Below are 12,047 nucleotides of genomic sequence, written 5' to 3' on the forward strand. Positions count from 1 at the left end.
TGTCTCTTGGTACATTCGACCATCCAACATTTCACTTTGAATATAAAGAACTATTTTCACCCTCATCTGATCTCGAGCAAGGTGAAGAGGTAGAAGATGTGGTTTGGTCAGGGGAGAGCAATGTCCCTTGGCCAGGCAGTCACTTAACTATCTCCTTTCCCTCCAAGTGACAGAAGCAGGATAACTGGTGTTGGCACCTGCAGGGGAAGAGCACTGTCCCACTTGTGCCCAATAGTGTGGCACCTACCGTCAAGAGAAACTGATTGAAATCACGATGGCTCTACTGATTTCACTCAGCAGCAGGCACTAATGGTAAGGCACAGAGCTACTTTTCCTTTGCAGCTGCTAGTCTGAGCTAATCTATCTAATCAGGTATTTATATGGCCCTGAGCATCTAAAGCAGGTGTCGGCAACCTTTCAGAAGTGGTGTGCCGGGTCTTCATTTATTCACTCTAATTTAAGGTTTCGTGTGCCAGAAATACATTTTAACATTTTTAGAAGGGCTCTTTCTATAAGTCTATAATATATAACTAAACTATTGTTGTATGTAAAGTAAGTAAGGTTTTTAAAATGTTTAAGAAGCTTCATTTAAAACTAAATTAAAATGCAGAGTCCCCTGGACCAGTGGCCAGGACCTGGACAGTGTGAGTGCCACTGAAAATCAGCTCGCGTGCCACCTTCGGCACCCGTGCCATAGGTTGCCTACCCCTGATCTAAAGAGAGAGATATTGACACATTATGATTACACTGAACCCAGTAAGAGTTTTGCCATTGATTGCAATAGCAAATCAGAATTTGACCCTAACATTTTTTATCTCAAACCATTACAATATTTGCACCAATGAGAATGTGAACCCAAAGTTCCAGATTTAAAGTATATTTGAGTAGCTCACTGAATTACATTTACACAATATTCGTTGGCCACTTCTTGTAATACTACTTTTCTGTTCATATTCTGGAGAGTTAGGGATCAATGTTTTGCTGTGTGATACTTTGGCACAGCAAGTGGAGGGAACTTGCCAGGAACAGGACGCGATTTTCAGTTACTGAGAAGGCAACTTTGCATCTCTGAGGGAAAAGCGCTAAAATAGAATTTAGCCCTGTCTTGTACTAGTAATGGAGGAGACACAAAACTGACTGGCTTGTCTAGAAAACTCTGGACTCCTCCCAGGTGAAATGGGCTACAGAGGATAATTCTGAGGAGGTTCTTAGTATGTCTGGTTTGGTTTAAGGAAGATGGACTTCTTTTTTATACTGAGTAAATGCTAATGTATTCTAAGGAAGTGGTTAGAGTTTGTGTAGCACTGCCTTCTACTGAATGGAAACTGAACTGATTCGCTGTGTGCCATAGATGTCATACTGCTAACAGCTAATGGAGATTCTCTTTTAGCTCAAACAGATTCTGATATTATGACATGACGCCTGAGAACTGGGGCCATAGGCATATGCCTTGTGTGGCTATACCTTAATCCAGCCTGGCCCAAGGTTGTAGTCAAACCCCACTGAGAAAGAACCAAATCTGAGGAGCCCCGCAGAGTTATAGTGTATCAGATTTTGAAAATCCATGCAATCTTCTGTCAATGGCATCTCACTGTGGCATCTCAAATGGGTGAAGCTTAAGATAGTACTTCTACTTTCCCCCTTCCAATTTGAGCTTTGGTTTGAAGATCTAGTCTTAAATACTTTTAAAGAGATACTGTAGGGTGTTTGTTTTCCAAATAACTGGGGGCACTGAAGCCTCAGTTTGCTGGAGTCCGAAGAATGGGAAAGCCACTCCAGAGTCTTAGCCTTGTATTTGAAAAGCATTAATTATTCCCTAAATTACCTTACAAGCCTACCAAATCCAACTGTGTTGCATGGAAAATAACAGCAAAATTTAGCCCCAGGACTAGATGGTCTGATCCTGCCCAGTTAAAGTCACTGGGAATTCTGTCACTAACTTTAGAAGCGCAAGGTTGGCCCCTACGCACTTCCACTACCACGCAGTTAATTTCCTTATTTTATATTCCCATATACAAAATGCAGGAACTTATCAGTGCTTCTGAAAACCTTTAACTACCATGAGCTACAAGATGTAACAATGTTCAGAAAACTCCCTCAGGCCTAATAAACTCAATTATACAACCAGAGCAAGAAGATTTTAATCTGATCAAAGTTTTAACATGTTTGACTTCTACTGTTTGTAACTACCTAAAAGACAGATTTAACTACTAAGGAGGCACCTTAATTTGCTTTAAAAGTCATTTGTACCATTTAAAAAAAGATATACTTTTTTGATTTGATGTTTCATTTGGAAAAATACTTTCTGAACACATTCATATTCATTCACTGGAAGTTTCATGCAGATTTGTAACTGACAGAGTCTACACCTTCTGTTCTTGAGAAAGCTCTAGCTTTTTCAGAGGATGGAGTGCACGATTGGTCCCTGGATACACATATGGAGCACCAATGTTCACAATGCTAGTCCAGAACACCTTATGACCTAATACACCCACAATCTGTGCAAAGCGTGCTCAAGCAGGTATCGATATGATCGATCATATCACATTAAAAGAGCCTTGTTGGTCTATTGCAGGGGCAGCCTGAATTTGACCAGAGTGCTAAATAGCTGACCACATGGCACTAAAATGAGGTCTTTAGCAGGGGTGCTGGAGCAATTTGTATAATGGGGGTGTTGAGAGCCATTGCACCATATTGTAAACCCCATATATGATGAAAATTACTTCAACAGGGGGTGTGGCAGCATCCCTAGTTCCAGCACCTAGGGCCTTTAGCCACCATCTCACTGTAAGGTGAGAGCAAAACCCATCAACTGGAGCATTCTACTGTTGATGAACTCAAGCACCAACTCACTTTTAAATCATGGTTCAAGAAAGGCACACATGCACATAAAAATCAGGATTGGGTGCATTTCAATAAAATGTATATGTATATATGAAACCTACTATGATAGGAGGTCTTGACAAGAGATCAGTTCAAGCACTCCTGTCCATTACTTCAGTTAGCAAGCTACGACTGAGCCCTAAGGGAAACTGAAACACAACTGGGGCTAGTGTGAAAATAAATTTTAAAAAAATTAAATGTTACCACAATAATGCTAAAGTTGTGACTTGTTCACAAAAGTATAGACACTCCAAACTAACTCCAGCCTTAATTCGCAACACCATGTCTAAGTAAAGCAGGAATCTCCAGACAATATGTAATTTTATAACGCACTACAGTGCAGGGGTTCAACTTTCAGCCTTAATTCTGAATGTTCTTGGATCTTTGCTATGCCTGAGGTATATTCTTTTTTTTCAATGGTTTAATGAAAACCCCCTCTGACAGTTTGAAAAAGCACTGCCTGGCTCATTCTCTTTTTTCGGCGGGGGGAGGATTACAAAATTCATCCCAGCCACCTACAAATGTTCACAGGAAACCCCAGTTAGAGAAAATACTTCACTACCAAGTAGATGCACAACAGTGATGTACAACCCCATTTTTCACACATTAAAAGAAAACAAACTCCACTTCCTTAACCTGCCAGAATTTTAATTAAAAAACACAATATTTTTCTTGGAGGACGAGTACAGTATCCCAAATCAGTCATAATGCTGATCACACAATCAGTGGAAATAACCATCAGATCAAGACCTACTTCTTATAAAACATGGACAGTATTAATATAATCACAAATGATAGTAGTAAAAATACTTACTAGGTTAACTTTTGTATAATCAGTCAATCAATACCAGCACAGACCAAATTGCCCGGAAGAAAATATTAGAGTTATACGTATTGCACCTTCTTTACACTTAAAGGAAGACTAGCAACTTCTCTTTGACTTAAGGAAGAACTCTTTCCATACTTCTTAAATATATTGCAGATTTTGAGAGAGAAAATTAAATCACCATTTCGATCCACCAAACTTAAGGCATTGCACAATCTGTATGGCTTGATTTAAAAGATTTCCACTAATTTTAATGGGCTTTGAATCATGCCCACCCTGCTTGTCATTTTTCACTCTCTTGATTTCTGTACTGTTTGTTTTACTCTGTCTTCCTCCAACTGTAAACCTGTACTTTTTTACATTAGCGGTGGTGGGAGGTTCCTTACTGGGTCACTAACCAAAAGCCTATTTCTTAACCACACTGCTAATAAATAGGCTGCCACAGTTTTAACCAATAGAATAAGATCTGCAAAGGGTTAAGATTGATATAAATATTCACAGACTTCTGAAGCATCTGAATAGCTCCTGTGCCAACACAAGTGACAGCTCATCCAAGTTCTGTACTAGGGAGCACAAATTAATGCCATTGTAAAAAACAACTTTAGTATCACGCTTCAAAATATAATAGTGAAAGAAGGGCATTATCTGTTAGAGAAATGAGGGGATTAACAGGAACCTGGAGTAAAGGGTAGGGGGATAGTACGCAAGCGACAAGATGCATATACAATGCTCCATATTGGCACTGCCTTGCAAATGTATCATTTATTTTTGTACAATGAAGAAAATTATAAAAACGTAGAGGCAGGTCCTCAGCTGCTGTATGCGGACTTTGGTGGAATTACTACAACTCCACCAGCTGAAGATCTGCCCGGTAAAGTGTAACTGCACTACAGACACAAGTAGATTTCAAAAATAACTAGACACCACCACTACCCTGCAAGCTAACTACTTTAAACCTGGTGATATTGCAATCGCTTGGATGATGCACACAAACATTATTATATTACACCTTCACTCAAAGATTTTCATAGCATCCCACCACCAAAGCATTTTTCAGAGCAGCAGTTTTTGTATTCTTACTTTTTCAGTGCACAAACCTCAGGTGTACATTAAGGAGGTCAAAATATATTCTTCAAAATCTTGTAGAAGTAAGATCAAAACTAAAAATGACAACCATATTCTGTTCTCATTTACACAACTCCTCCAAGTCCAGAATAATGGTTGAAACCCATGCAATCACTCCAGATTTACAGCAATGTTGAGGATGGCAGAATTTGCCCCTTTGTGTTTGTTAGTTGCAATTTCTGTTGGAAACTCTGCTAAAGATGGCTATGGGTAGGGATTCTCTGCTAAAACCCCTCCCTAAATAGCACACTATATCAAAGAATTCATTTAGCACAACTTACTGTAAGTATTGAAGTGTACCCAATTACTAGAACTTACTTGATATTTCTTTGCAAAACTTCTGTAAAATAAAGATTGGAACAAACATTGCCTGCTAGTCACATTAGACCTTTGTGTAGGACCAACTGCAATTAATTAAATATGGTAAAACATCCATCAGTATGGAGATCATCCACAACTGAACCTTTTCATTTCAGGGGGAGGGGGCAGCACAAAGCAAGCCATTTTACAAGTTGATCTGGGGCTAGATCCTTAATCTAATATTTAAGCAAAAATGAAGGGGGCATTCTGGAGGAGGTAGCTCTCGCTCTCTTTGTTGAAACACTGGAGATGAAACTAGAAGCTGAGGTGATCTGAAAAGCCGCCGCTCTGGATAATTCAGAACTATACCACTGTCCTACGGCTGAGCATCACTTATCCTCTCTTTTCATTTCTTTAGGCCACCGTCCTAGGCATTTTAGAAATAATGCTACATCATGTCAGTAAAAGCACTGGCATCAAGTGATTGCATGGCAGACAGCAATATACTTCAATTGTGAAAGGTTAAAAACTTCTCGAAAACATGGTGAACTCACCAAAGGTGACATAGATCCATTTGGCAGATAAGGGTCTGAGAGCATTAGAAAAGGGTAGCCAGAATAAGCAGATCCTTTGTACATCCCCGTGTCCTGATGCTTTATACCTGTTGAAATGAAAGTACATTAAGACTTGCCTTGCAACAGGTCATTCCTCTGCCTGTGCGAGGTGCTTGTAGTTTGCAAACAGAACATTACGTACATCATATATTTTTGGTGCCTTCTCTACTAGTAGAATTATTTCATGTGCATAGGAGAATTATTTCATGTGCATAGTTTGCCCTTAGGACTTATAAACAGACTGTATTTTCCATCTGTGGGACTAGCCCACCCCCATCAACAACAGCTCTGACTTGGCTTTAGTAACAAAGCCAAATAAAAGCTTGTGCTCAAGCCTTTTCCCTTTCGGGCGAAGCAGCAGTATTCCTGGACCATCCGCCCTGCATCACCGCCGCTTTGCAAAACTTGCCTCCCAGGACCCCACCAAGAGACGAGCAGATCAATACTATTTCAGACACTGTGAGAAAGGGGAGGATTGTTTACACATTAAATGTCAAGGGAGTGACTAAACCCCCCTCGCGTTGTGGCAATCCAATGGATCAAGCACGCAAGGGTTTCTTCATCTGGCGAATCAAAGTTCCTCCCTGATTTTTTGTGTGTGTCTGCTCTGATTTATAGAAAGAAACCGAAGTTTCTCTTCTCCCCACTCCCAGGACTCAGCGCATCACCCAAGTGGCGGTGGTGGGGGGTACAGAAAGAGGAAGGGCAGGAGAAATGAATGGTTTATGAAACTAACCATCTTCCATGTGATCCGGGAGTTTCTCCTGATAAACCCTTTGAGGATCCTGCACACGCCGGATCGCCTGTGGGGGAGGGAGAGAAAAGCACAGCAGGGGACGGGGTGGGGGGAGAGACAAAGTTTTATTCATTGCAATAAACCAGAAAGAAATCGGCTGGAAGGAGGCAAAGCCCTTTGTGCGGGCTGGGGGCCGGCCGCGGGCTCTCACCTCCGGATCGGCCGCCGCGGCAGCGGGGCTGCTGTTGCTCTCCGACTCGTTCACCAGCGAGGACTTGAGGTCGGCCAGATCGCGCTCGGTGAAGGCGTTTTCCTGGATCTTCTCCTCTTGCTCCCCTTCGTCCTTAAAGGCGATCATCTCGTCATTGGCCCCCAGGTCATCCCCTCCGCCGCTGCTGAGCTGGGGCATGGTCCCCACCCCCCGTCCCCGCCTCGCCCCTGCCGAGCCACACGGCACCTTGGCCGGCTGCAGCCGCGCTCCCCCCACCCCCCGAAGATCAAACCCTTTTTGGGGGGGAAGGGGCGGGGGCAGGGGGGTTGCAATGCTGCAGCCTGGGGGATGATGAAGCAGCCGCAGCAGCAGGATCCTGGGGCCAGCAGCACCCCCCCTCCCCGCCCCCCCCCAGCCTCCGGAAAGTTCAGCGAAGTCGCAGCCTGGGGGAGCGCAAGCCCGAGGCTCTGGAGCGCCCGGCGCCGAGCGGTGTGTGCGAGCGGGGCGGAGGAGCCCCAGCAGCCAAGGGCTGGAGACATCAAAGCAGCCGCCGGCTGATTGACAGCGCAGGGGAGGGGTTGGGGGTGTGTGTGTGTCTCTCTCTCTCGCGCGCGCACACACACACACAGCCCCGCGCGGCTCTGTCTTAAAGGGCCCGCGCTCGCTTGCTGCGCGCCCCCGCCGAGCGAGCGGCAGCCCCGCTGGGGGGAGCCTGGGCCCCGCTCCGTGCCCCACCCCAGAGCAGCCCGGCGCCCCGGGGGCACAGCCCGGCTCGGCCCCCGCGCCGCTCGCTGCCCCCGGGGGGGGGTTTCCACAGCGAGATTTTAATTTTATGTTGGGACTAACCAGGCACCAGTTGCTGAAACGTTAAATTTCAGCCCCTCCGCCCGAGCCAGCCCTGGCGCTGCCCACCTCGCGCGGGCGTGTGGCTGGCCGGGGACCCGCTCCTGGAGGAGTCCCTGGGAGACGCCCCTGACTTACACCGGGGAAGCAGGATCGGGCCCATCCCTGCAGTTTTGGCTTTGGGGGTTGATTTTCTTTAGCCTGCTTTGACCGAGCCCGGGCGTCGTCGGGTCTCTGCCAGCGCGCCCGGGGCCGGGGCAACGTGCAGCCCTCGAGGGAGCGTGGCAGTGGGTTGAGCATCTCCTCGAAGGGGCCAGCTCCGTCCCCACGTCCCCTCTGCCCAGCCTCGGTGTCCCGGCTGGGTGCTGGGCAGGGGCATTCTCGTTTGCAAGTCTTGCAAACACCCTCCCCCTCCCCGTGCTCGTTAGGAACACAGACGTGACGTCGGATTTCAGAAAATTATTAGTTTTCCTAACTTGCCCGGAGGGTCCGGAAACATGAAATTAAACATCTTCGCAGCCAATTTCCAAAGACCCTAGACACGTCTGTGCTGGCGTCAGTTTGAAGGGGAAAAAAAACAACAACATCCCCACAGTTCCCATGGAAAGGAAACTCCTCATCTCGGCTGATCACATACAACAGGTCCCGTGCATGTCTCTGGTAGCTTAGAAAAACACACCGCTGTTTGTTTTCCTTAATTAAGATTACATAAGATAGCCCGGAGTTTTGGAGAGCTTTTCTACAGGTTGTAGTGACGCCATGTAAATTGGTCTTTATGACCCAATATAGCACATATTTGTCGCATTCAACACTTGAATTAAGGAGCTGAAAATCTGGGTCCCTATTTTGCCTGTTAATTAAGGAGTTTAGTGCTGTGTGTGGCTTTTTATTGCTTTTTGGGGTGAGAATAATTATTTGGTGCCACTTTAAAAAGTAAGCAATATATTTAATTTTTAAAAAACACTGTGACCAGATATGATTTTTTTTTATGTCACAAAATGGTTGCTACTTTTTTTATGGGGAAAACTGAATGATATGTGAAATAGACAGGATACTATACATGATAATGCTTATACATCTCCTTACTCGGACAGTCAAACCAAATTAATGAAAGTGCTACAGTTTAGGCGAATCCGTTTGTAAATTTCCTTTCTTTTTCAGATTATATTTTAAAAGAATCAAAAGCTGCAATCAACGTGAGGAATAATTTGAATGAAATATTTGCTACTTTAAATTTTCCTTTCTTTCAGATGATCCTCTTGTTTTGCATCTGAAAAAAAAATCGTCAGATTTACAGCCCTCCCAAATGGAGATAAAACCTTGGCAATGAGTTGGAAACCTGTTGTAATCTGTGATCCAGGAAACAAAGAGCCTCATTAATGCAGAGATTTTGGTGAGCCTTTGATGTTAGCTAGCATAGCATTCACTCTCAGTTCCATTTGCATTTAAACATTCATAAAAACATCATCTCTGCTTCCTTTGCCTTAAGCAATTTAGGAGTAAAGTATAGCTTCTATTTAAAGAAACCCACTGTGGTGAGGCTTAGAATACAAATATCACATAATCTTCAAGCAGAGCAAATATTTTATCCTATATCTCTGGTAGGCACATAACATTGTATTTAAAGCCCAAAATAAAAGATCTATCTTATTTTCATTAACCTTGACCCACACATGCAACAACAAAAAAGGGGGTGGGGAGGACAGAGAAAAGCCTTTTTAATCCTAAATACACCAGTTAGTAATTAATAGCAGTTTTTAAAAAATCCCCAAGATTTATATTATTCACAAGAGAAATTTAAAAAAAAAATCTGGGTGCCTAAAGCTAGGTTACTATATCCATATTTAAGCATCCAGTTCTGAAAGTATTGGCCAAGATTTTTTTTCTTTATTTGTATAGATTTCAAGTTGCTGAATCTTCACTCTGTTATTAAAATAGGGTCTAAGGAAAGAGACTTTTATTTTTACATTTGCTTGTTAGAAATAAACTTAACACCTAAGCTTAACTATAATAACAAAATCACCAAAGATGTCTGTAAATCAAAATAAAATTAACACCTCCAGAGTTTCTTCTAAAGCAATTCACTGCCGTTTGTAGAGTATATTCTGGCTATTTGTAGAAAGGAAGCATGTGGTAAAGTTGGGAAGTCATTTAGAAAACAAAGGCCTTATCCACTTTGCTATCTTCAGAACTATAGGTTCAAACAACTAAATCTAAGAGAAGGGGAACAGTGCTAGAAATATTTCAAGATTCCTAGTCAGGTTGTTTTTAATGGTGTGTCCTGGATTTGTACAATCAGATAATACAGAATCTCATCAGATGGCATATTGTAGATTGTTTTTCAGTCTTAATAGCAAATATAGAAATATTTTCATGTTTAAGGCTATGAGTCAGTTTAGTCAGACTTGTTTTTTAAGCACTATAGGCAAGTTTCCTGTATGATAAATGTCTAAAATTTAAAATTGAAATGGAAATTGGTTCAACACAATTTTACCTTGGGTATGTTTTTGGAGATGGATCAAAGTAAAGTGAAAAGCCTGGCCCACTTGTCAGATCATATCTGCACTGAACCTCAAGGTTTGATTTGTATTATTTACATGGAAAAGGTCCCAAAAGACCAATTTGGCACTAAGTATCATCATTACATTGTTTCGCTTGTATGGGTGATTAAATCAATTCAGCTTTTCCATTTTAATGTTTTTGGAAAGATGCACTCATCTGTGAATTAAGGAACCTTTTCTGTTGTCATCTTTGTGCCTCTGACATACTTGTTCTTTTTTTTATAAGCAGACACCTAAAGTAAAGAAACACATCTGCTGTCAGCACTGTTAAATTTTCTAATTACCCTCCATTTTTTTTACTACAATTAAACATGTACAATAACTTTTCAGAACATTTGTCACTTATGTGACTAAGTCACGGGTGATAACTATGCATTTTAAAGAATAAAGAGATCTATTTTATCTAATCTAATAATCCCACACTATCAACATGGTGTATGCTGAATACTGTTCAAATGTGTTAAATCGAACAGGTAAAATGTTTTGTGAGTATCACAGTGTGGATCTTCATCCTCACGGGGTGACGTCCTGGCTCTACTGAAGCCACTGGGAGCATTGCCGTTGGGTCCAGGATTCCACCCATTATTCTGTGAAAAGAAGCTTCAGATTGAGATGGCTGGATCTATTTATCAGTGTTACCAGCTGTGGGGATTTCTATATGAGTCTCAGGAGTCTGAGCTGGAGCCCCTCTATTATGCCAGAGCTGCTGCAGGAAGTAAGCAGAGCTCTCTCCCATCCCTGCTCCTGACACCATTTTTATAGGAGGGGATGGGGACAGTTCCCACACCCCTCCTGTGAGGGAGGGGACAGCTCCTCTGTTCCTTTCTCCCTCTCCTCTTCATTCCTGCAGCTCCGGGCCTGGGAAGGGGACTCTGGAGCTGCCCCTGTAGTATTGTCCTTTTGATGAGGTTTCTGTCCCAGGCAATCCATAAGGGTACTCAGCACATGCTGCCAGCTGTGCAGCTCCAGGGGCTCAGAAATCAGGATCATTCCTGTTGGCCTGTTTTTTGTATCTCAGTGGTGGCAACCCCACCTACCCTCTCCCCAACCTGGAAGGTGAAGAAGGAATGCTGCTGCAGCCCCCCAGGCCTAGGGAAGGAGGGCAAAGAGCCCCAGAAGGAGCGGAGGTAAGGCTGGGGGGAAGGCTAAATGGGGGATGGAATTGGGCTGAACTGGGGAGTGAGTGAGGGGGCTGAATTGATGGATGGGTGTTGATGAGGAGCTGTAATGAGGAGAACTAATGGGAGTGGGGTATGCAGGGCAGAATTATAAATACATTTGGGAGCATTGGCAACACTAATGTGTCACACACACACACTGAGGGTGGTCAAGGAGAGTTCAAATATCAAAAGCAGACCAAAACTAATATATAAACTATCTCATAGGTTTTGAGCCAATCTCCTGATTTTGTTGGGGTCTGACCCATGATTATTGGCAGTACAATACTGTAACTTTTTCTTTTCTTTTGTAGTTGTTTTCTTAAATATTTTTTCATGTATTGTATATCAGTACATCAGCTAATCAGAAATTAAAGCAAGCAATTAAGTAACAAATTGAAAAGAAAAGTGGATGCTGCATGTGCTTGTCCCTGCCTGCTCTATGGTTTGGGAACAGTGGGTCTTACAGAGATGTAAGCAAAGAAGATACAGGTAGTTGAAAGCAATATACTGAGGAGAATGGCAGGCTAGCAGAGGGCACACAGAGTGTACCTGGAAGAAATTAAGCAACGATGAAGCTGGAACTCTTAGGGTATGTCTATGCTGTGATTAAAAAAAAACGTGGCACCAAGTCTCAGAAACTGAGTCAACTGACTTGGGCTTGCAGGGTTAAAAATGGCAATATAGGTATTCGGGCTTGGGCTGGAGCCCTGGCTCTGAGACCTTCTCCCCACATGTGATCTCAGACCCTGGCCTCCACTCTGAGCCTAAACATTTACACTGCAATTTAA

At 43.2% G+C, this 12,047-nt stretch overlaps 1 protein-coding gene and 1 long non-coding RNA gene across 9 annotated transcripts in view; one reads left to right on the plus strand and one right to left on the minus strand.

The window, feature by feature from the left end:
- The window catches only part of TCF7 (transcription factor 7), a 114,201-nt gene extending 106,328 nt beyond the window's left edge, over window positions 1–7,873 (minus strand). For 6 of the 8 annotated variants that reach the window (XM_039485249.1, XM_039485246.1, XM_039485247.1 and 3 more), the window contains exons 1-4: window positions 7,677–7,873; window positions 6,696–6,827; window positions 6,485–6,551; window positions 5,689–5,795 (exon numbers count right to left, since the gene is read on the minus strand). In XM_039485249.1, coding sequence (XP_039341183.1) covers window positions 5,689–5,795; window positions 6,485–6,551; window positions 6,696–6,827; window positions 7,677–7,838 — 468 coding nt within the window. In that variant the 5' untranslated portion in view covers window positions 7,839–7,873. Of the gene's footprint in view, window positions 1–5,688; window positions 5,796–6,484; window positions 6,552–6,695; window positions 6,897–7,676 lie in introns of those variants that run through there. The other 2 variants (XM_039485251.1, XM_039485248.1) reach the window with 1 other exon arrangement.
- A 181-nt stretch (window positions 7,874–8,054) lies between these two features.
- The window catches only part of LOC120370472, an 83,677-nt gene continuing 79,684 nt past the window's right edge, over window positions 8,055–12,047 (plus strand). The window contains exons 1-3 of the long non-coding RNA XR_005583760.1: window positions 8,055–8,180; window positions 8,789–8,931; window positions 11,118–11,226. This is a non-coding gene — a long non-coding RNA (uncharacterized LOC120370472). The remainder of the gene's footprint in view (window positions 8,181–8,788; window positions 8,932–11,117; window positions 11,227–12,047) is intronic.

The sequence above is a fragment of the Mauremys reevesii genome, linkage group 8 (genome assembly GCF_016161935.1).
Source record: "Mauremys reevesii isolate NIE-2019 linkage group 8, ASM1616193v1, whole genome shotgun sequence".
Lineage (NCBI taxonomy): Eukaryota > Metazoa > Chordata > Testudines > Geoemydidae > Mauremys > Mauremys reevesii.